This window comes from Colletes latitarsis, chromosome 9 (genome assembly GCF_051014445.1).
Source record: "Colletes latitarsis isolate SP2378_abdomen chromosome 9, iyColLati1, whole genome shotgun sequence".
In the NCBI taxonomy this organism is placed as follows: Eukaryota; Metazoa; Arthropoda; class Insecta; order Hymenoptera; family Colletidae; genus Colletes; species Colletes latitarsis.
The window spans coordinates 31,400,717-31,425,484 of record NC_135142.1 but is presented as its reverse complement, the minus strand read 5'-3'; the positions used below and the strand labels follow the sequence as shown (position 1 = coordinate 31,425,484).

Genomic DNA, 24,768 nt, shown 5'->3' with positions numbered 1-24,768 from the left:
GTGTGTTGGAAATGAAAAAGATGTTTCTATAAATGTACATCCGATACGACCTTGTTTCCGAGTTACATCGTTAGAGCATAGTTGGTAAAACGTAGATTATGTTGTAAGGTCGTGTCGAACGTATGCTTGTATCGACTCTTTCTCTTGTTAAATTCTGAATTTACCAAAGAACATCCCAGCTGTTAGATGCTTCGACCCTCTGTTGCACGAAGTGAATTTTCGAAGACGTAATAAAATTCATGCAGCAGTTGAAGTACCAAATGCTCGGATGTTCCTTGTAGTCTCTGATGATTTCGAGCAGCGGCAATGACATCGTTAAGGGACTGATTTGCTGATAATAGTACGATCAAAATGGCGAAGAAAAACAGTCAGAGTCGGGTAGAATGTAATCCGACCACGATACGATCACATATAATCACACGGTAATTGCCGTCCATTTGCGATGTAATTATGATTGTAAATCTTGATAGGTCGTAAAAAAACTGTGTTATTATCGTACGATTGCATGTAATTTTATCGTGGAAAATGTAATCGGATTTTTCCCCAACTCGACCGACAATTTTGTACAAAATCAGCCTTAGTGCAGGAACCTCCGCGCGAACGATCGTCGCCGCGTCGCATTTGGCATGCCTGCGCTTTCTCGCCTCGCTTATTTATTTCATTTTACGCCTGGTTCTCGGCTGTCTAGCCGCGTTGCTCGCATTTCTTGTCAACCGTAGCAGCAGCATGACGAAAAGAGCCGTTCACACTGAACATCGATGCGTACCGTGTGCCCTTTCACGCCGCCCCATCCTCGGGACTCTCTGGTATCGAGGCAATGCGTTACAGATCGATTTCTCCTCTTTGGGGGACCGCGTACTCGATGAAACATACCTTCGAACATGGTCTTTCCACTCTTGGAATCGAGGGTTGAAAGACAAGTTTGGGATTCAGTTCGAACGACGAAACAACGTCTACAGGGTGTTTCAGGGTTAAAAACTTTACTGAAACACCCTGTATAATGGGATGTTCGTGGGATTCCACGCGGACCGGAAACCACCCGAAAAGTTAATGGCGGACGCGGAGCCTCTGAGCGAGGGGAGCCCCCCGGGTGGCGGTTTCTCGAGACAAGAATACGCGGAGCGCATAAAACGCGTCACGACGAGCGCCTTTCCGTGGCGCGAGTTCACCCCCAAAGTACACGGATATTACACCCCGGGGAGGAATTTCGCTTCCGTATTTATACTGGCGTCGGAACCGAGTGCCTTCCATCCTGTCTCTCCTCCTCCCGCGGTAAATTATTCAACTCGATCCCCGTCGAGAGACGATTCCCTCGGTCCTTTGAGGCTTGATATTGCTGTGACAATAATTACGTCGACCTACCCCCCACCCCCACCCTCGGGCCAGCCGTGTAATTCAATTTTTCCGCTCGTCCAAGAGTTCTTCGCGCGTACTGGTAATTCTCTTGTCGTCGGAGACGCGCTTTTTCCACCGTTGAAAGACGACGATGACCGTGCGATCGAGAAAAGGGAAGTTCGTTATCGAAGTACCGACTTAAACCGTACATACATCGACTCGATCCCACGATCGATAGCACTTGGTTCCGCGATCAAATCGATACCAGTGTCGAAGGGACAGCTTTATTAGCGACACACGATGCATCGAGAAGCAATCTCGAAGACCCATAACGCCTCTTGATCGCGATCCATTGCACCGTCTTAACGGGACACTATACTCTTTCTCAATGACACGCATTGCACGCCGCTCAGCATGCAGTTTTTAAACGATCATATTTTTCTTTTGTGAAAACGTTTACGACGCTTCTGGCACGGAACGAAGCCGAGCTCTCGAGAGGAGCCATCAGAAGGTAAAGACAAGAGGACTATATTTCTCCTGGCACATACGTCATCTTGAGAGCATCGGCAGAGTTGCTCGGATTGATTGATCACGATTGTCTCGCATGCAGAACACACGCACTAAAGTGTTCGACTACCCTTGCGATCCTCTCTCTCTCTCTCTCAAAACTCTCTTACTCTCTTACTCTCTTACTCTCTGATCTTTTCCTCCTCTCTTCTATCCTCGTCTCTGTCTTCTCTCTATCACTTTTCTCTGTCTACTCAGCGGTTTGCATTCCTCTTCGATGGCTTCCTTTGTCTCGAAAGCGAGCCTAATCTATCGCTGACTCCGTTCAGCCGGCGGAGGATTCTAGCTTCGTCCCAGAATTCCTCGAGGAACCGCGTCTCGAAGACGCTCGAGCAACTCGCGCGGAAACGCTCGCCCTCGAGAATCAGTCGGTTGGATCGACGCGACGAGCGAGACTCGGTAATAAATTTCTTCTTCGGAACGCGAATTGGCAACCGGGAAAGTCAATTTTGCTCGTTGGACGAACGATAAATAATATATAACTTGTTAATAAAATATTTGCCTATCGTTGCTCCGTTTCTATCCGTAGTCTACCGTCGCGGTTTGAAAATACCGAGAAATAAATCCTTCGAGGATGATGGATATCGAAGAAATTACTCGTGAGCTCGTTTAGGGGGCGAATAATTTATCTACGTTATTCGAGAATTGAATTCGCCCGATTCTCGTCGACTTCGTTTAGCTTTTCCACCGTTCGTCGCGTCGGTTTCGGTTACGAGTCCCTCCGTGGAAGTTCGAACAAGATCGAACGAAAATCAACTGGTTGTTCGAGGCCACTACCCCCACGATACCGCCTGGCTACTCCATCCCGCCGACTCTTGTCTCTGCACGCAAACTTGAGGGCACGTCTCCGAAACGGAAAGACTATCGTGGCGTAAAAGTAGAACTCGCATCTGCTGCGTGGAGCTAGAAAGATTTACCCTAAGTAACGATCATCTGTCATTTTACAGTACTCAAATTTATAATTTTCCACTTGCAAGTATAAAAGTGACCACCGTTGACCTAGAAAAAATTTTACCAAAAACTTTCAGTCGCTGAAATTCCACCCAGGGACAGTCTTTCCAGCTTCCCAGTATAGCTTCGCAGGAGGAAGTGGCCTCGAGCACTGTATCGGGCCCCAAGCCCAGAAAACAATTTTATCTCGAAATAAAATTAGCCCACCCGGAGGCTTTCGATTCCAGCGATCGAGATGGACTAATCGAGATGGACTTCTTGAAAACAAAGAGCTCGCGCACGGGAAAAGTAATCGCGAAGTTTCCTTTATCGAAGCTCCCATTGCTTCGAAGAGGAACCTTCGCCCTCGCGACCCTTTCTCCGTTCTTTCCCGCCAATCTGTCTCGTAATCATCGAGGACCGCGGTGTTCTTTGTGCGGGGCAAAAAAGAAGGAAGAAAGGGTACCAGAGGGAGGGTAAGGTTGGTTCCCGTTCATTGTCTCCCATTGTGCCTAAAAAACTTCGTTCCAGTTTCATCCGGCGTTTACTGTTTTCCCACCAACACCGGGAATCGTTCTCATGAATAATTCGCGTAACTCGAACGAATCGCCCGAAGGAGTCCGTCGACCGTATTCAACGACGCGTTCCATCTTCGGCGTCGTTCCAAATACCCGGAGACTTATGCCCGTTGTCCATTGGAGGGTTTTGCTTTCTAGAGTCCCATTTAAAATCGATAAAGTTGTGGAAAGGTTCTAAACGAACGATGAATTTTTAGTTTTTCCTATGGTGGTGGCCGATTCTCTTTTTATAAAGAGTATGTGATAAATTAAATTTCTTTAAAGTCGTCCTGTAGTATGTATTGTTGGTCTATCAGAAAACTGAACGTGCACCGCCTCTGAGTGATATACTCGTTATACCACGACTCCATTTTAAAGCAGCCGAACCGCTGGCCTCGACCTATAACGTCTGTGTACGCCTCAATTACAAGCAGACGTATTTGTTAGACACGTGTCCGTGAGACCAAATGGTGCGCCTACCAATAAACAGCACTCTTTCTATAATAAATCTCGGACTATTTTTAGACGCGGGCATGCACGGAGGCGGCAATAGTGCCTCGATGCATATAATTGGACGTTCTTCTGGTTGGCCAACAATGTATATTGTCAAATAATTCCACCAGGATATCGTTTACATAATATTTAGACGAGACTTTTGCTATTTTGTTTATTATCACGCGATATTAAATCCATCTCGATCGCTGCGTCGAAACTTCTTCGCGAGACGATCCACGACGATCGAACCCGAGCCTACATCCCCTCTACTACGTCTCCATCGATCCTTGGATTCCCTGGATCGCCGCCATCCGCGTCAGTGTGTGTGCTCTCGCTCCAATCCGCCACCCTCGATCGTCCAACGCCTCCTCTTCTCGCCAAGTTCGCTCTTCTCTGTTTGTCTTTCTCGATTACTTTCGCTCTCCACACAACCCCCGCTCCCGCCCATACCGATTTACTGAAACGCTCTGCGTGCTCCAGGTCGGAGCATCATCACGAAGAAGGGCGAAGGTTCTCAGGTGAAGGAATCCACCGACAGCAGCACAACGATCGAGGACGATGACGTTAAAGGTAGGACACCCACTCCTTGTCACTGTAGATCTTCTTCTAGATCCTTCTTCGCGCGTCCCCCGGTTCCCCGTAGGGAATCTCCGGTCCGGAGATCGCCCGGGAATCCGCACTTACTAATATCCGCCCACTCTTTTTGTTTTACCATCCACCCGACCGCACCGAGAGGGTGCAGAACCCGTGGCCTTCGTCGCGTGAGAGGAAAAAGGAAACTTGCGACGGACTCGAGCCACCCTCGCCACAGATTCGAACGGAAAATTCGCGGAGTTTGCCTCCTTGAATTTTTATGAAATTTCGAGGAATTGTAGAGCGGTCCATATTTGTTTAACACGAAATGATAAAAGATAAATGCGGAAGTTTTATTCGATATTTCTCCAGACGTCTGCCACGAACACGTATTTCTGGAATCCTGTTCGGAAAGATCGATGAGATAGGAACGGCTTCTCTGGAATTGTACATTTAGTTTAAGACGAGCAACTGGTTAATTAATTTGATCTGATCGAGTTTGTCACGTTGACTGTCGCGTCACTCGAACGCGGGTGACACATGAAATCCACGGGGAGCCACGTCACTCGAGTACGGGCGACATTCGCGTTTTACCATGTCACGAATGATATTAGTATTTCAGATAAGTTGTATTTTGAGATTAATAAATCTTGCAGGATTTTCAATGTTTGAGAATAAAGCTACCCTCCAAAGACTCGATTATATGGTAGTTATAGACAGTTTTATTAATTTTCTACCGTGGCTGAGTGCTATAAAATAAAAAATCTTCCAAAACTTTTATTATTCTCTCTTCCGCTCTACGAACCGCAAAATTACATAACAGGCAGGGAGGTACACTTGGCGAATATTCCTGGTTAAATAAGACCACTGACCCTTTGTGTGTTTGGACAGTGCCCCCCCTGTGCGAAATGATACATCCCCATATACGCTTCGATATTCTTCGAACGCCTTCGGGCGGTGTTCGCATGGGGAGACCGAATTCAGCGAAGAGGCGAATATTTCGACTCCCCGGGCACGAATTCCGTTGAAACCCTGGGCAATTATCGGGCCAGGAAATAGCGTGGCGAGGCTCTGCGTCGTGAAACGCTGTTAAACTAGACGCAACTTCGAACAGCGTTCCTCCTCGATTCGTCGCATGTTCCGCTCGCACGCGACGAAATCGAGCCTTAGGCTCGTTAATTGCTCGAGACCCAACCGGGACAGTTAATTTCTCAGCGAGATCTACTAATGGATCGAAGCTGAATTCGCTTGTTCCACTTGCGCGGCTATAACTGGATTTCAGTCTCGCTGTCGCCCGGATCCGAGACGGACCTCGCCTCCTCCCCCTCGGGAGGTGGTTGAATCATCAAATCTGAATTTATGGTCTAAGCACTTTTCGCTCGGCGACCCGGGTCACAGCCGACGAGATCGACGAGTTCAAGCTGTCGCTGACGTCCCATGGATCCCATGGATCCAAACTAGGCCTGGGACTACTCGATTAACGTTCAAACCTCTGGACGTTAAACGATAATTACACTGAAACGTATAAAAATAAAACGTGTATTATAGATTCGATAACGTAAACTACACGAAATCACGATACAAGTTGCACGTAGTTTGGTGCTCCATTTGTTTCATGATTTTGTACAGTTTACTCGAATTTATATTACATCTTCGGCTTGTATACGTTTCAGCGTAATAATTAGGCTGCGGATGTTTACGCGTTCATGAGAAATTTTAATTCTCAAAGAACTACAGAATGCACTTTACGAATTATTATATTTAGGGGTTGAGACAACCCTCTGCGAAGCTCCCATTTAATTAATTCTATCAACAAAAATGTGAATTTACGTAAAGATCCGCAGTCTAGTATCGTTGAGTTCTAAAGAAGACTTCGTATATTGTACGTATTGCTTCACTAATCAGAACTACCCCCCATCCAGAAGAAAAGACTCGACGTTATTAACTTGGTTAGTCCCAGGTCTAGCAGAACCTGGCCGTTCGAATATTTTCTGAACTCAACCCCTTTAACTCCCCCCCACCCCCGATCGGACACTTGGAAACCGACGATGATGCGAGCAATCGATTGCGTGTCCCTCGATAGTCGCAGGACTCAACGGGTAAGACGAACCAGAGTCGAGTCTCGACTCCTGCCACGAATATCGATGTAACGAAGAATCCTTCTCCATTTTATGTTTGTGTCGCGCGGGGTGCATCGACGATGATCCTACGGCATCGATAAACGGTGTTTCGCGGTCCCTTCGACGTTACGAAATCACGAGCAGATACTTGCGCGCGCATATCCGCCTATTATTAGAGAGATAGCACACTCCTGCTCACGTGCAAATCGATCGTCGGACAATAGCTCGAGTAGTTGAGTATCCCCCTCGTTGCTTTGCCCCTTCAACCTGTCGCCCTCTCTAGCCACGATCCGCCTTATACTTGCGTACACCTGTGCCCCGATTACCGATATATGTTCGTAAACCTGTCACAGAGGTTCGTCGATCGCTGTTTACCATCCACCGTTTAAAGCCGTTCGTTTTCTAGTCGATCGAGGTGCCTTACGCACCGATACGCCGCCGGGTTAAAAATACCAATCCACTTGGTGCCATTTTTTTTTTTTTTTTTTTTATTCCAGATCGGTGGTACTCGTATAATAAACGTGGTTTCTCAGAGACGAAAAGAGGTCCACAGAAATTTTATTAAATTCGGAATTAATCCAAAGGTTACGTTTCCTTTGGTTTTTAATTTTAAAAAGTATTCTTTTGGCACTTGCCCAGAGACGTACGGAAATCGAACTTGGATAAAATTGCTTACGCGAAATCTGTTCTCGATCTTTTGCCGGGCAGCGTGTCCTTTTCAGGAACGGTTGTTTTGTCTTGTTCGCGTATTTTGATTCGAGAATCGCGATAACGATCGAACGAACCTTTGTGGAACGCTCACGAAAACCGTGTTACTTCTAGAATGTAGAGCTTTGCTCGTCGTTGTTCACCGAATTCGCAACAGAGCTATCTCCCGCGGGTCTGTCTTTTCGCCTCTCTGTAGACGTTGGACTGTGTACTTCCGATAGTTCTATCGCGATTTTCCCCCTTTTTTCTTGTATACATAGTTCTAATCCAACTACGAAACTATCGAGGAAACGATACGGTCCTGCAGTGTGCGTCGCGACGAGGCAAACCGTTGCAAACCCAAATTATTGCAATCAGAAATCCAGTCTGGGTACTTTCAGATACGTGGAGTAGCTTGGAACACAATTAAAACACTTTTCTCTCGACGAATAAATCATCTGTTTATCGTTGATAAATACAAAACTGGACTTATCAGAATTTTTCTATTGTTACAGCTTTTAAAGTCTAGTATAAGTCAGATGTCATTTTATCTTATCTACAAATAATCAAACATCTCCCAAGCAATGTTTAAAATTCGAAATGGCCGTGTTCCAGAGAAATAGATAGTTTCAGAGCGTTTGTGAGAAGAATTTTACTACTTTCGCGTAGATTTGACCCTCGTCGGGACGCAATGGCGTCGACTGTATCGTTTCGCGCGTTCATACGAGTTTCTACATCTATGATCGATACGCCTGTCAGCTCTCGCAAGCAGAATCGTCTACTTACCCACGAAACTCCACTTTAACCGTGCGCAGTACTGTATCTCTATCGACCTATTTCTGGGCATCGAGTTTTCACACCCGCGTTTTCGTTCCCATCGACCCGGCCTAATGAACCATCGTCGAAGTTCCTGATTAATTCTGACGGCCCGTTCTTTCGCGATTCTCCGATAGAATCGCCGCCACGCGATCCCCACACAAGCAAACACGATCAGACCTTCTCGAGACTCTTCACACCGGAAGGGAACGAAACAGCTCGTCGAATTTCATTCCCCGGAACGGACGACGGATTCTCGTCGACGCTTTCCGAGCTCTCTCGTTTTAACGATCCGAGGACTTGGCCGTGCTTCCTAACGCGTCGACTTACTGCGTCGTTTGTTCAAATTTTTATACGAGAAACAGAAAAGGTCCTAGTAACTTTGGAATTATTTAAAAATTCACGAACAATAAGGCACATTTATTTCGAGTTAAATCACATATACGTGACAGCGGCTGCCAACGCCATTTCAAATCCAAGTAACCCGAATAAGTTGGATGTCGAAACTAACCGTAAAAACTAATATTTGCATCCTATATTTACCCTCTTCTCGACCTGCTTAGCAAACTCACGTATGCGTGACAACGGCCGTCAACGCGTTGGGAAGCAAAGTCGTATTTCGAAAGATCTCTCGAAAGCGCTGGACGAATTCGTCCGTCAATTTTTACGCAGGATCCAACGTCTGTGTGTGTTCACGTGTGTCTAAAACATTGTTAACACCTGTCGGTCAGCTTTGAACTGCTCTTTTCTTCGCGACGTAAATTTTGGGGCACACGAAAGCCTTCGTTTCGCGCGCATACATCGCCAGAAGCAGAATCATTGACATTTTCAAAGGATTGCACTTCCGGTGGGAAGAAGAATCGTGTGAAATCGAATCGACGGAGACGATCGAGCAATCTTTCGTCCCTCGCGAAATGGCGAATCGCTTAAAGGAATCGTTACCCGTGGATATTTTATCTTGGGTATGAAATTTTTCGCGCAGTCACGCGAAAGTGCAATCCGTGTAATCCCCGGCATGCATGCAACCAAAGTTTCCCCTGTCCCATACACCGAAAACACGACCAGACAATGGGTTTCATTCGCTTTCAAGACTCGGACACTTTATCACGAACTGAATTGATCCTCGAGCCAGACACGAGTACACTCGAGCACAAAACGGCAATACTACAGAGCACCCGAAACAATTGGACTCAGAAGCAGATTCGATCGACAGAGGCCCTCTCTGTTTACTCGTTTCTTCGATGCAAATCGAAATGCAAAAAGGTGAACCGCCGGTTCTACGAATAACTTGCAACCGACGACGCGCGAGCGCGGGAATCGAATTTTCCTTTCGTACGCTCGACGATCGAGATTTTAACGATTATACCTCGAAAATTAGATCGATCGGACGCTAGTCGACCGGAATAACACGTCCAGAGACCGGATGCTCTGTTGCACGAACGAATCAAGATACAAAAAGTCTCTAAATCCATCTATTCTTAATTTTTAAACGATTTAGAAATATTTAAAATTGTTAGGCAATTTTTGTCGACCGAATTGAGCAAGATATAGGCATTTTTATGTCAGAATTCAAAATTCCATACGACACTGTTACCAACAATAGCCACACCCACGTAGCAAGCGATTCGCTTTCGATATATCGTCCTCATAGTCGTTCCATACACACCAACACACACGCTCATACACGACACGTGTCCCGTCTCTAGCAGAGTACAACTAAGTAATGCGTAGAACAGCTATGCGAGGAGCGTTGAGTAATTGTTCTTTTGCGCCCAGTAATGATGCTCACAAATCCATAACACGTAGTCGTAACCGTAGGTAAGCACGCGTATTCGTGACACGTGAAAATAATGTGCACCGTTGGAAACAGGGCCCGAACTTTGAACCCATTTGTTTAAAAAAAAGGCTCCAACTTCTCTCTCATCGTCACGTCGTTTGTCTATCGGCAATCGTCGAGCGTTCTCGTTCGCGATCATTCCGCTTCGAAACGTCGTGGCTGCTAGTTTTCGCGTTCAACGAATCCCTGGACTCAAATCCATCGTGGATATTTTCTATTCTGACTTTGGAGTCATTGGAACTCGGACGTACTAGCCACTTTCGATCGATAGTTCGGTCGAGACTCGTTTGACTCGATAAAATAGACTGCTTTTTTAATTATCTTCATTGGACTTCGATAATTTAGTCGCTGGAAAGTTTCTAGTGTGTCTGAGCCAGAGATGGGCAAAATTTAATTCCCCATACTCATTTTAATAAATTGATTTTTTATCGGTTCGAGATATTTTCTACTCGAAATTTTTATTTTTATTCGACGATTAATGGATGGTTTAAAAAATTAAATGATTTTGCGCCTCTCTGGTCGACGCGAGTATTGCAAGTAGTGTGGACTAAATATGGTCAGACTCCGGCTGCAGTAGAATGGGTCAACGTAGAGTCGGACGGTTAACTATCAGTTTCGAGCGCGTCAAGCTACGTCAAGACCCAACTCGTGGGTCAAAATTCTAGTCGAGATCGATCGCATTTTCCGCGTTCGTATTCCAAATGGTCGCAGCACTTCGTTTCGAGGAAGATTCGACTGAATTCGACTAGAGTAGTTGGATGGAATCGATGTCGCGAGCCGCGAACGTCCACCACCGTCCGCGATCGAAATTCTTCTTCGATCGAATTCAGAGTGCAAACGATCGAGCTACCGATTAAAATAACCGATTAAATAGAGCAGAAACTCTGCCTATTCGTTTCAAACGCGAACTTGATTTTCTATCACGCATACTGTCGGTTCTTTCCGTTCATTTTCTTCTTCGATCGACGAAGGTAAATCCCGCGACGACCACCATTGTGTCTCTCTCGTCTCGTGCACATGCTGTCTCCGTTCGCGTAATTGTAATCGCGGCCAAATTCATGCGATCGTTGGCAAAATATTTTGCTCAAGGATCAATAATAAAGTAATTGAAGAGTGTAGGAAAATTTATTAGAGTATCCAGAACATAAAAGATTTTTGTTTTTGATCTATCTTGTGACACAAACTGTTCAATTTATGAGCAATAGTCAAACCTGATGAAAGTATAAAATTCCAAGAGTAATAGAAATCAGGCCTAATCGCATAGAATATTCAGTTAAATTTGAAGGCAAGCACACGACACGTTAATCAGATTCTTTTAATGTGCACAAAATAATGAACTATTTAACCTAAAAAATGAAACCACGATCGAATCAGTTTGGTCACGTCTGTAGAATACGATTAGCGTGGCGCAATGAGGAAGTAGTTGCTCGCTGCTCGGATAATGGAGTAGCGAAATTAGCGAGGCCGTTAACCTTGGAGGACGAGAATATTTATTATCGCGAAACACATTAGCGAAAGTTCCATGAATCGTTTGCCAGTAAAATCGAATCTCATCTAGAAGCAATTTGTCGTGCTCGACTTCCAGGATTAACGTGTCGTAGATGATGATGTTAGCAGTAGCGATTCGTAGACAGTAATTGTGACATCGGTGAAAAGGATAACGAAAAATTGAGTTTATGTTCGTTAACGAAGCTTCCTGAAGTTAAAATCGGGTTTTGTGCGCGGAGAATCGAAACGTCGATCGTCGTTGGACGACTCGCGCCGCTTCGCTTCATTCGCCATTTTATTTTTCTAGTTTTGCGGGGGAAACGTCTCTCGTCGCTAGAAACTCTTGTGTTCGTCGTTACGAAGCTTCTCGTTGCAGCCAAAGGTCGAACGAAAAATGGCAAACATTTGTCAACGATCGATTCTATAAATTTTTTGGTATCTTTCATATTTTAACTATTTTAAATTTCGATCTTGTCTTCGATCTATAACGAGCGTTTCTCGTTCGACGTCGAGCTATAGTGAAACCGACGAAAGAATCGACTCCAGAAATGTGTCAGAATCTTTGTTTTGGTGGGTTCTAGTTTGTCGAAACGAATTTCAAAGCTACTAATAGCGATAATAATAATTTAAGTAGTCGATTCTTTCGTCAAGCGAGGCCATAGATCGTCGACCATCGTTTCGAAAATGTCATTTTTTCGAACGTTTCCCGTTCGCCGTGAGCCAGCGAGCAGAGATTAGCCAGCTAGAATGTTAGATTAGCTTAGCCGCGAGATCGTCGTAGAGAATGCCAGCGTAGGCGTCAGCAATCTCACACACACCACAAACGAGCGTAAGTCGAGACAAATCAGAAAAGACACCACGCTGGTAATGTCGCTGTTCCGTTTCGTTTCTTTCACTTTTCACTTTCTTCTTTCCCCGATGATTGCGTTCACACTCGATCGTACACACGTTATTCCTTTCGCGACACGGATCCTCGCTGTGCACCGAATGTTTTTTCTTCTTTTTTTTCTCTCTTTTTCTTTCTTTTTTTTTTGGCCGGAGGCACGACGATCTCTCTCACACATGCTGCTCGTGCCTTGGAAACAATTTCCCGGTTTCTGTGTGTGTGTGTGTATCTCTGTCACTGTCACGTACTTTCTGTTTTCTCTGTCTCTGCATCGACTCTATCTTTCGTCACACGGAAAAACAAAACCCGATCCCCCCTTTTTTAGTCTCTTAGGTCTGTACACACGAGAGTCTCTCATCGGCACACCACGAGAACACGATTCACCGTCACTCCGGTGTTATGGATTTATGAACACTACCCCCTGACTTGCTTTTTCTCGGCTTCCACCTTGCTCGCTTTTTTCCTTTCTTTTTGTTTCCTTTTTTTCTCGAGTTAGCACCCCCCTCCCCCTCCCGACACCCCCCGGCTTTGTCAGCGACGCGAGAAGTTGTCCCACAAACGTTGAAATTCGTCGTTTCGATGATAAATGATCGCTCGAGTCAACCTAGTTCCTTTCGTCGAATCTTGAATCGAGCGACGAACTAAGTTCTAAAACTGCAATGGCTACGAGTAAAAATCGTAGAAGTGGTCTTCGAACATCCTTGAAGCTCCACCTTGAAAATGTTTAAACTTTTACGCGAAATTCTACAATTTATCGCACGCTCGGGTGAAAATTTAAACCATCAAAGCGATGGTTATTCGAGCACGAGAACCGTTAACATCGTCAAAGACTCACGTAAAAAATTTTAAACGTTTTCGACCATGTAACTCTTCAATAAAGATTGCAATGGTAGACCTAGTTGGAAATACAAAAAGCTAGATAAAGAAAAATTTGTTATAAAACAGCAGAGACTGGTCGTTGACAATTTTTATATACCTTCGATGACGTCGAAGATATATAAAAATAAATAAAAAAAACATCGATCGAGGGACAACTTGGCGCGACGTCAGGTTGCAGATTTCCTAGATTGTCGCCAGCTTGAACCCCTTCTGCATAGTGAATCGCATGATGCATCCTTCCCGCTCGTGCATGCCCACGCATCGATGGCCAAGCTTTCCCGGATACCGAGTCGAGTAAAAATTATTACAAAATAACTTGTTTACAAAATTGTTCGCAGTCTCCACCTAAATTGGACACCCTGTACATCCTATGTACGCATTATATGGTGCCTATCGTGTATTTTCTAAGCACTTGCTTGCATAGTTCACCGTAGATCGCGCCCCTCCCCCATATCTTTTTTTCAAAATAATTGTATATCGAACGCACCAAAGGAAACCCATTTGATTTGTACGATCATGTTCGATTGTAATGACGCAGTTAAAGGGTTAAGAGTCAATAAATCGTCGCGCTCTGTCCGAGAAACGAACGAAAAAGACCTGTTACCCCCAACCACCCCTGTTGGTCTTAGAAACTTCAAGGAGCTCGATGACGATTTCTCGCTGAACAAATATCCCGGCTGAGATCTCGGACACGTTTTCCGATATTCTCGTTTGTCTTTGAGAACAACTGCGAACTCTTTCACCCCTCGCTGTCTCTGTCATCCCCCTTTGCCCTCCATTCGCCACTTTTCGCGTAGTCGAACGAAAATCGACCGAATCTCCGGGCAAAGCGAAACAATCGTCGCGCTCCTTGCTCGTCCGAGCACGATCCCCGGAATTCCTTCAGTTTTTTAAAGTCCTCCCCGAAGAAACTTCCAAACCCCCCAGCACCCCTCGCGATTAAATCTCGCTCGATCTGCACGCGCGACGTACCCCTTTCCTCGAGAAAAGGTCGATCCCGGTGTCCCTCGTCGACGTTTGCACGTTCACCGCGAACTGCACCTTCCGGCACCAAAAAAACAACCCTTGTCCTCCTACCAACCCCCTCTCCCGCTTCCTGCTTTCGTTAACATCGAGTCACGAGGGTGTTTTCGCCCACTGGACTTCCGATTTCGAACGATTGCCGCTTCGAACCTGAATTTAAGGGAGACTTCTGTAAAAAATTTTCTGATACTCGATAATATTAGTTAAATATTGCGATCGTCGAAAAATTACCCGGAGGGAAAGGTAACTTTTCTTTGCTTCGAGTTCGATGCTTCGTTTGAAATTAAAACTCGTTTTTTAATGAATTCTTTCTATCCAATAACATTAATTTACGAGTAGATTTAACCGAGTATTTGTTCCATAGTAAAAGTGTTTCTCGATTTATCTGAATCCTATCTTCCTATTTTCTTTTATCAGTAAACTTCTCGATTGTTCGAAAGCAATACCAGTCGTTCGATATTGGAAATCAGGGGTCCACTTTCGCAACTCGTCCAAATCTTTATCGTTTAACTTCTTCGACAGAACGACTTCTACTTTCCCCACGGTTTTCCTTCGATCGACATTTTTTCCACCCCTCGATAAGAGTTCCTGGATTCGATATGATACGTTGGACCGATTACGTCGCGTGACTAACCACGAATAAACCGATACGCTCAGTGCTGCTACATACTGTTTCTATCACCCGTTAGACGTACGTTAGAGATCGCTAAGTTGGGAGAGCATTTTAGTTATTATCGATGCAGCTAATGTTTTTGTTTATCGCGGAGTAGCTGGGACTCCGTGGCGTTTTACGAGAACCTCGGGGAGAATTAGTGAAATTGGTGAAGTTTGACGCTTCGATAGTAAATGTTCGCTGCTTTGAGTGTCGGCTTAATTGGTGCGACTGGCATGATTGGACTGAAAGTAATTCTCGCCCGTGGGAGCCACTTTTGTACGTAATTATCGAGCACTTTACGCTCGATCGAGATCGTTCGTATCGAGTGGTGTTCGTATTTTTGTCCCTAGGCCACGGAGTGCAGCCACTTCGTATTAAAAATTGCGATCAAAACGTCGTGCCGTGTCGTTGAGGGTTATCCAAAAAGCAAACCACTACTTTCGCCGCAATCGAAACGCGAACCATGCTGGTAAATCGAGCACGACGCGCGAAAAAATCGTTTTAAAATTGAAGAATCGCATATTCCCGACTTGAAGTGATGTCAATACTCAATCTCTTCAAACTGAAAGAATCAAATTCAACAATTCCCAACTTGGAGGGTTGTAACATCAGCGATTCTAATCTTAGATTCCTAATATCAACATGATCCATTGACCTCCTCAAACTGGAGCAAACAAATTCAGAAATAGTAGATATTTTGCGAAAGAAGAAACTGCTTTTTGGAAGACTCCGACGTCCCAGACAAAGAAAGCTTCCGATAAATATCGCTGGTGATCCAGTCTTGTAAACGGGCGATATGTAAATGATCGATACTGTCGCATATCCGTATACGTGACGTATGTGTGTATGTTGTGCAGAGGATAAGAAGGGCGGCGTCGACCGGAGCAGCACGGTCATTGCCAAAGAACCCGAAGGTAAACTTGCATATCGAAGGCCGAGAAACGTTCGCGTTTCGACGTCTCGTGTTCTTGTGTATACATATCTACTTCCGTGTATGTATGTACACTTATACGTATTTTTGTACGTGTAAACGTCCTCCGGTCAATCTGGCTTCTCCGGTTCGCGAGTTGGGGGCCACGTGCTCGTGTCGCCAAACCCATCCTCGTGACCGAAAGTGTTTCAATGGCTTCCTGTGTACCTCAACCTTTGTGCTCTGTGTTCGACTTCCGTTTCACCCACATTGCTCTCGGTCACGTCACTCCGAAGCCCGAGGAACTGGCGAAGGCCACTACGGGACAATACGCAAACTCCAACGCGATTTCTATAAACGATAAAGAAAAGAATATCGAAGTTTGTTTTTATTTTCTGTCTCTAAACGAAAGTTCGATCATGAATCGGGGCAATCGTACCTCCAGCGATGCCGACGGACCCCTCTCCAAACAACCGAAACACTGATCGATAACGTTAATTTCCATCGTTGAATAGCAAAGCGAAAAGAAAAGTATTAATCGCGTTTCGAAGTTTGGATAGCATAAAATGTACACCGGTTTCCGTCGACGGCGGGAGGGGACCGGAAGCGAACCGCGAATCGGAGAAGCCAATCCCACGAGGGGCTCAATGACGAGCTTCGAGCCGAGCTTTTACACCCTGTCTGTTCCAGCTTCCGCTAACTCGTACTTCGGATTTACCGTCTCTCCAGCCTCCTCTCGTTCCACGAACTAATCAGGACGATGCGCGCGTTGCTTTCTCTAATCGGTCTGCAATTAATCGTAGTAACCCCACCCTGCATCCGGATGGGATCGCTCGCGTCCCTCCCTCGGATTCGCAAGCAACGCGCACGCGCGAACCGTTCCGCCTCTGGGGTCCCTAGTTTGACAAAAAAGTTCCTAACGTGGCACTCGTACAAGCTATCTATGGCTGATCGTAGTATCGTATGTCCCTACTTTTGGACGTAACATAGAAAACTCGTAAGTCCAAACCCTAGCGAAAGGTTTGCAGTTCCCTTTTGCACAATCAAACAACAACGAACGACGACAAATGCCAACCAGAATGAAACGCGGAACGACTCGCGCGTGTGCCGTATTTTTGCACGTCCCGACGTCCGCGTTCAGTTTAGAGAGAAACTGTTTAGAGGTCTAGGTTGCCTTAGACTGTTGTTTCACCGTTAGTGACGCAACGCACCGGGTTTGTTGTTTGTTCCCCGGCGGTTAGCGAGCTCGATTTAGAATCGAGCGAACACGACGACTGGACGAAGCGTCCGATTAACGGTCGAAGGAGATTAGCCATTCGAAGACGTCCGATTCGAGACCCGCCAGGCCTGCTGGATCCGCTGCGTCGGGGAATTGGGTCGAGAAGCATCGCGACGCTCGAACGACGACCGATCACGAGTTCGCCGTGTATCCGAATTAGCGTTAGACCGATCTTAGGAACTCTCGTTCTTGTTACAGCGTTATGCTCTTTAGCGAAACGAACGATATATGTGTGTACGCCGTTCTCCAAAAGCAGTTTACTGTTTCTTTGATCGCGTAACAGGACACGAATCACCACGTCATCGCGATTAGTCGTCGCCTTGGGCAGAAACACCCGACAGCTTGGCAATGATAAGCAATATTCGACGTAGTGGCTTTTTGGAGAGTTCATCCATTTCGTATTGAACAGATAGTGTTTTATGCATCGTTCTCCAGTTCGTTTTGAATGGTTCTTCGCGTAGACGTAATCCCCATCCTAGAGAATTTTGCATAGATCGTTCCTCCGCCCCTGTTCGGTAGTTGCCAGATCATTCTGCAGTCATTCGTTTAAATCCCCATTAATAGGAACGGAACAGAGGGAGAATAAGGTCGACGGGTTGGATAGATTCGTCGGTGAGACAGAATGATAGATTCGCGTTCGAATCCAACTCCGATCGGTCGATTATTTTTCTCCCTGAAGATCATTCATCTAGCCAACATTCCCCAGTTTGTGCGATGTTCTCCCATTCATCGTTTAGACGAAACGGTCCGCTTCGGGGTCGCTAGATTTCATTAACTAGAGCAGTGACGGCACATCGAGAACCTTTCGCGTGCCAAAACGAGATAAAATCAGGCACGCTACCGGTCGCGAACATTAGAAACGTTGTTTAGACTGTCCTAACGCGAAAAGAAGTCTTACGATTATTTTTCGGTGGCCATTTCGAAGGTCTTCTATTTTTATTATACTTTTCTGGGTTAAATTTCTGCGAAAATCAAAGTCCTTCCTCGTTGAAAGTGGAGTAAAACTGAATTTAAAATATCGACTTTGATTGCTTTAAAAGGGAGATTTCAGTCTCTGAATTTATGGTAGTTTTAGTCGCGTAAGACATGTTTTAAACTTCTGGGAGTAGTTTGAATTCGGAGCGTCTGTCAGACTGAGGATTTTCGAGGAAATTCAACTTAAAATTGTAACGATAGAACTTATGAAATGACCCCAGGAAAATTGTACTTCTTTTCACGTTATAATAGTTGAAAGATTGATAACAACAGTGTTGACTAAATGTCCTAGATAAGTGCACTTCAAGTTAAAATATATATATTCTCGAAAATATTCGAAAGAAAATTTGTTGTGAAAATTGTTCGTTGTTGAAATACAAATTATGTTCGTTGAAATCTACTTTTGCTTCTTAGTAATCTTCGATACCGTACAACACGGCACTCTTTAGAAACGTGACTACCGTGTTATACGGGGGGCTTGTAAATACGTAGACGAAATTGTCTCGTGATGTTTAGCCGTCGCTGAGCTAGAGGGACGCAACAATGGCTGCCTCTTTTCTTCAACTGAGACTTGAAATACAGTTAAATTTGGCAAAAATTTCGAAACTAGCATGATCAAAAATGTGTTATATTTCTCACTGTATCTTTACGACAATAATATTACTCGATTCTCGAGTTCGTCCCAACAAAGATGAGTCCAAACACGATATTATTCAGGCATACAGTGGTGTCCGCTTAACTGCTCACGAGTCTCCCCGCTTACATGTCCACGTCTCATCCCCACCACTTAGTGTTGTCTACGATTTGCATCAACGGACGAGTTTATTTACGTACGACAGCTAAGAAAATCCTGGAATAAGCTTTTACTGACACCACTGTGCGTTTAAATGAAATTAATTCGAAAATCTTTGGAAATAATTCGAGAAATCGTGTCGTTCGAGTCCGTAACGAAGGGTGCGTTGAAGAAACGAGGCAGGGTCGTGGAATTTCGCCGGAATCGAGCGGAGAAACGGCGAATGGTCGCGGAAACATCGCGGAGGAGCGCGCCGAGCGCGTGGCCAGCTGTCAACGGAAATACCTGGCCGCTTGGCACCGCTTGAAAATAGATTGGCAGCAGTTCGCGTCGTTCGTTCGGCCGTCCTAGAGGCCGGTCGCGCGAACCGCGATAAAACCTGGTCGATCGTCGATTTTCCTCTCTCCCTCTTCCGGGGACGGAAGACTCGCTCGCGAGATCCTCGGCGCGTCCTCGACTTTTCAAACTTGCGAGTTCCTCTGTGTCTTTTCTTTTTATTTTTTCTTCTCTTTTTTCTCTTTTTTCTGCTTATTTTCCCGTTCGATTTCTCCACGTCGCGGACGCCGAGGAAAAAGTGCTTCGAAACGGGCGGACCGATAGTGATAAATGTGATTCAGAGGGAAAAGTTGTTGAAGTCTTCGAAATGTCGGCCACCGCTGGCTTGCCGGGTTCCTCGAAGCAGCCTGATAATTACGGTGAGCCGTGGTGACGTTTGTGTAGTGGGAATTGCACCGGGGAGAACCCGTCGATGGGAGTTTGTTCGCCGATCGCGATGGACGGGACCGATCGAGGAGCAAAAATCGAGAAAATGTTGTCCGGTTCTGTCGCGAGTAACGCGGAATGGCCCAGTTGGAGACGGGCCACCTTAATGTCTTCCGTTCGGTTCGTAGCGAACGAGAGGGAAAAAGTGTTTTGTCAAAAAACTAATTGGCCCTCGAGCGGCCAAAGCTTTTATCGTTTGATGGGATTCTCTGGTCCTCGACGCTTTCAGTTTACATCGATACGTCTCAACAGACGTGGGTAACCAACGGAACATTAGATAGAAACAAATATTTAAGTATTTAAAAAAATACCAGCGACCCTGTTAGCTCCGAGACAAGTGGCCTCAGGGAAATGCTATTTTTGTTATGTCGTAGTTGTTGAAACCATCTATCTTTCAACGGAAGATATTAAGGTGACCTACTTCTAACTGACCACTCTGTGGAAAACAATGTGCGTTGCATCCAAGGTAATTCTCTTTACGCTGAATTCATGACCTGGTTTTATCGTTTACGATCGGCCACACGAGTCTGCGTGCATCTGTTTAATAGAGCATAAACACTCAAAATATACGGAAATTGTACAGTCACGGTAACACCTACGTACGTTTACAATCTGGTCCAAATATTAATTATAGTCCAAGTAGATCGTGGCAGTATAAAGTTTAATATTTTTATTGAACGTATCGATAGGTTCTGAGTTTAAAGTGTCGGTCACCAGTGACCACCGTGACAAGATTTCACTCTCTGTATTTTTATTTTCAATCTGAGAACAACGAAACATTATTTCTGACTTCGAATGATAATTATACAGGGTGTGCGTGGACTTTCGTGGGCGATCGTATGCTCCTCGATCGCTTCTCCACGTTATGCTACCTAGTTTACGTAAAACGAGTGTTCCAGAGTTAGCAATTCCTCAGTTTCATAGTACTCGTCGACGATACGCCAAAGATTGTCGCATTGGGTCCATCTCGGAACAATTTTTAATCGACTTCCCAAACACCATCGAGCTATCAGTACGTCTAAACGTTCAGTGTACAGTTGGAAGAAAAATTAGTCTTGGAGTCGTTGCAAAAATAGATAGAACAATAGATCTTAACCCTTTCCAGACGGATTTTTGTTTACTTCTCTGCAAACTTACAATCTAAGATGTCCTATTAGTCTCATGAAGACTATATCAAAATTTATTCAGATGTAATGCAAAAATAGAGTTTACACTTAAGAGCAATTCTTCGTTAACCATGACTGTCTCGAAAGGGTTAAGCCAAGAAAAATAAGCTGAATCCTAACATTTCGGTGCCTCGTATCGCCCCAAAATGGTGAAGCAATTATTATTTCTATCGTCCGCTGCTCGGAAATGGGATTCGACTTAATTTTTTTGGCAGTCGGTCCTGCAGCTTGCGATCGTCGGTGACGTTTTCGTTTTCTGCGTGTCTCCGACGATATCCAGGGCCACGCGTTCCACCCCCCGGCTCGTCGATGATTAATGGAGTCGTCCCACGCGAAACGAACTTCCGACGGTTTCGAGACGGACGCGCGGTGTCGGGTCACGATCGCAGCCAGGCTTTTCGATCTATTTCAGGAGCGAAACCGTGTCTATGTCGGCGTGCAGGCCGAAAATCTATCGTGACTGTGCGTAACTCTATTCTCGTTCTACTTAGCAAAAGGTCGGTCGCGCGGCCAGCACGGCGAACGTTTACTCGCGATCCTAGCGCTCGTTTGCCAATCGCGTGTCGTTGACGTTCGTGTTCCTTCACGGCAGACTTTTCGGATGAGGCTGAAGAGAAAGGCGACGGAATCCACCTCGTGCAAACGTAGTTTACGTGCTAATCCTCCATCGTGATCGAAACGGTGGGAGAAACGCGTGGAGTCGACTCCTAACATCGCCTGTGAAACGGAAATCGACGTAACCGTGTTGTGAAACTCAGTATGGAGGACAAATTACAATTTTGAGTAGCAGTTATTGAACTGTTCATCAACTGTTTTGAACATTTTGTGAAAACCAGAAATTAAAATGTGTGAACTCTGAACAATTTATAAAATACAATCGACTCTACGCGTTTGTTCCCATAGTTACGAACTAGTGCTAACGATAGTCTCCGTGGACCCAATTACAACTGGATCCATGCTGAATTTCCCGATGTTGGGTTTGTGTTCTTTGTCGACTTGGACCCCCCCTCCAAGCAATGGATCGCACTAATTCGGTCGCTTTGGTCGCTTGATATCCGCTTACGAGTCTTCCAACGCCCAGTTAATCTCGTCAGAATTTGCGTGGGCTCCTCCTGTAGTTGGACTCGCGTCTTTCGATCGATAGATCCGAAGTCTGCGATAGAAATCCCCGGCCCGAGTAACCGTGACTTCGTCTTCTAACATAGAATTAATCCCGATGGGCCCAGCTGCGACTCCGGTCTACTTAAGCCTTTGACAAAGTGTCCTGATCACTCTCATGCCATCGAACGTCTGTCTCTGCATTCTGTACTCTCGTTCAGTCGCACAGATTGCACGGGACACTGATTCGAGGCGTAGACAGGGAATATATAAAATTTAGTGACTTCGTTTAACACGAAATTAACTTCCATGGGCCCAATTATGACATGGTCTGATCGAGTTAAACGTTCTGTGATATTTTCTTGGACTTCTGTACTGACACTACTTTTTCGAACTAACCTGTAATCTTGATGGACCCAAATACGAGTAGGTCTAGTTGTCTATTTAATAAGGCGATATTTGTCAACTTTATTTGGCTTGGATTATCGTTTAAATATCTCTCAAAATCTGAAGGGAGGCTCTTAACAGTATTATTGTCTAGTTCTTGTATAATTGCTAGCGGTTAAAAGTGTCTTCTAACGCTAAATTAATTTCCATGAGCCCGAATACGACTGGGCCCTGCTCCAGAAAGACCCGGAGTCTCTACTGACGCGATTTTCTAAAGAACCCTAACTCTGAAATAATTTTCATAGGCCCAAATAGACTGGGGTCTAGTTGCTTGTTCGATAAGGTACTTCGTCAGCTCTATAGTGCTTGGATCATCGTCTAAATACTCCCCAAAATCGATCAGATTCAGTCTCGATTACGAGCTTATTAAAAACTGAGGAAGTATCGAAGGTTCAGAATACGATTAAAACATTGTCAGATGGGATAAGGTCACAAAAAACGATGACTGAAAATAAACATAATTCATTTCTCGCGTAATATGTGCTCGTAATGGTGGGTGAATCTGTCCCGTTCAGAGTGTCGATTACTGGCTCGAAAGTCCTCAAAGTCTCCAGGCTAGACTCCGTAATTCCCAACTAACGCGATTCCACTGTCTTCTAACACGGAATTAATCTCGATGGGCCCGATTACGACTCGGTCTAGCCGACTGAACAGTGAGGGTGTTCTGTGGACTCTGTTGCGTTTGGAACCCCCGCGTGGACGCGACCCTCTTTGCTGACACTTCTAATCGGTGAATTCGAAATCTTCGACAAAGGCCCCGCCTCCCAGGGCACGCCTCCGAACAGTCCTGCCGCCGTGTCCGCGTTCGCCAGGGTAGTCGGTGCGGCGAGCCAGACGAACAAACATCCCCAAAACCAGATCCAAGGGAACCCTCTTGGAATAGCCGCGGTACTCTTACAGGGAGCCCAAGGTAATTCGGCTGGTGAATGCGAGCCAAGAGTGGAAGCACGGTAGAGAAACTCGAAACCTTTTGAAATGACTTTTTCTTCTTATTTTTTATATCGATTCGAACTCCGTCGGAATCCCGTTTCCTCGCGTGGATAATTCTTTGATGTTTGCCGGGGCCACGAAAATTCTCCGTGATTCCCTAAGTTATGGCCGTAAAAAAGAATCTTTTTTCTCCCTTCGAACGGTACAAAGACTTTAATACCGGTGCTTGCTTCCATCAAAATGGCAGTAAAGTTCTTTCTACCGAAGATCAAAGAAAAGGTTAACCATTTTAACCGCGCCGTTCGAGGCTTTTAAATTATTTCAGTAGCTTTTGTGGGATTTAAGATTCGAAATTATCGTGACTCGCGTCCCATCGAAGCGGGGGAACGCGAATCGCGAGGGATCAAAGGGTCCGGAGGAAGGGAAGATATAAAATTTGAAAGTAACATGCTATTAACGTCGTCCCGTTATTTTTCCACGCCGCAATATCGCGTTTTATCATTTTACGAGCGGCGCAGCGGTCGGAATAATTACCTCCATTATTCACAATGCCCGCGGCGTTACGACGATTCCGCCGGAAACGCGAACCAGTCTCTCTGTTTCTACCGTTCTTTCGTCTCTCGGCGCGAATATCATGGCCGCGACGTTTTTGTCACTTCCGCCTACGCCAGCGTCGAGCCTCCGACGAAATCTGTCTTGAATCGTACGATTTCAAGTACACCGAAGGATAATTTCCAATCTCAAAATTGCATATTTAATCACAATTTGCAATGCTTATTCGATCGAACAGTTCCATTCGTTCGACCGGAGACGTAACTTTGTATAACAGACGGTCGTTTATCTTACATTCTTTATTCGCAATCTTTGTTTAGACAAGAATTTCGCCCATCTTTGAACATCTATCGTTCCGTGAAGGAGCCACCCCTGAAACCAGGTACAGTTTGAATTCATTTCAGAAATGGACCTCTCGTATATTCGCGCTTGGTCTATGTAATTTCAAAGCGACGCCATTAATGCAATGCAAAAACTCTCACATTTCTCATTGCGTCTTATTCGACGAAGCTTTTAATCATAGCTAGTTATCACGCGACATGTCAGTTATTCGGATTCGCGTTTATAAAGCTCTACAATGAGAAATATAAGTTTTTAATTTGAATTGCTGGCTAACATTCCTCTTCACACGAGTAAACATAGATATTGAAAGGACACTCATTTATCCGGGCACTGGTTTACAGTAAACAGTGATCAAAGTTAGGAAATAACAATTTTGCAAGAAACGAAGCTTCTTATTGGATTGATTGCCCCAAAATCGATCTCTGCGAGACAAACGAGTCCTACGAAGCCTGTCCTGTCCGACGCTGGTTTCAGACCCGAGAACGGTACGAACGAAGGAAGGAACCGAAAACGGACGCTCGTAAAATTCGCGTCGCGACTCGAAACGAGCGCAGAATGGCGCGCAGAACCGACCAAGCGGGGACGGTCGATCGAGGATCGCCCCGGAAACGACGTCGTCGCGACGATAGGCGCTCGTTCCTTTCGCTCTGTCTCGTTCGCGAGCGT

At 45.4% G+C, this 24,768-nt stretch overlaps 1 protein-coding gene across 33 annotated transcripts in view; it reads left to right on the top strand.

Moving 5' to 3' along the window:
- Camkii (Calcium/calmodulin-dependent protein kinase II) overlaps positions 1-24,768 on the top strand; it is a 147,315-nt gene that overhangs the window by 98,844 nt on the left and 23,703 nt on the right. For 11 of the 33 annotated variants that reach the window (XM_076773643.1, XM_076773647.1, XM_076773642.1 and 8 more), the window contains exons 11-12: positions 4,365-4,454; positions 15,706-15,762. The exons of 4 other annotated variants lie outside the window; for them this stretch is intronic. In XM_076773643.1, coding sequence (XP_076629758.1) covers positions 4,365-4,454; positions 15,706-15,762 — 147 coding nt within the window. Of the gene's footprint in view, positions 1-4,364; positions 4,455-15,705; positions 15,763-23,032; positions 23,189-24,768 lie in introns of all 33 variants that reach the window. 18 more of the 33 variants (XM_076773648.1, XM_076773649.1, XM_076773668.1 and 15 more) reach the window with 5 other exon arrangements.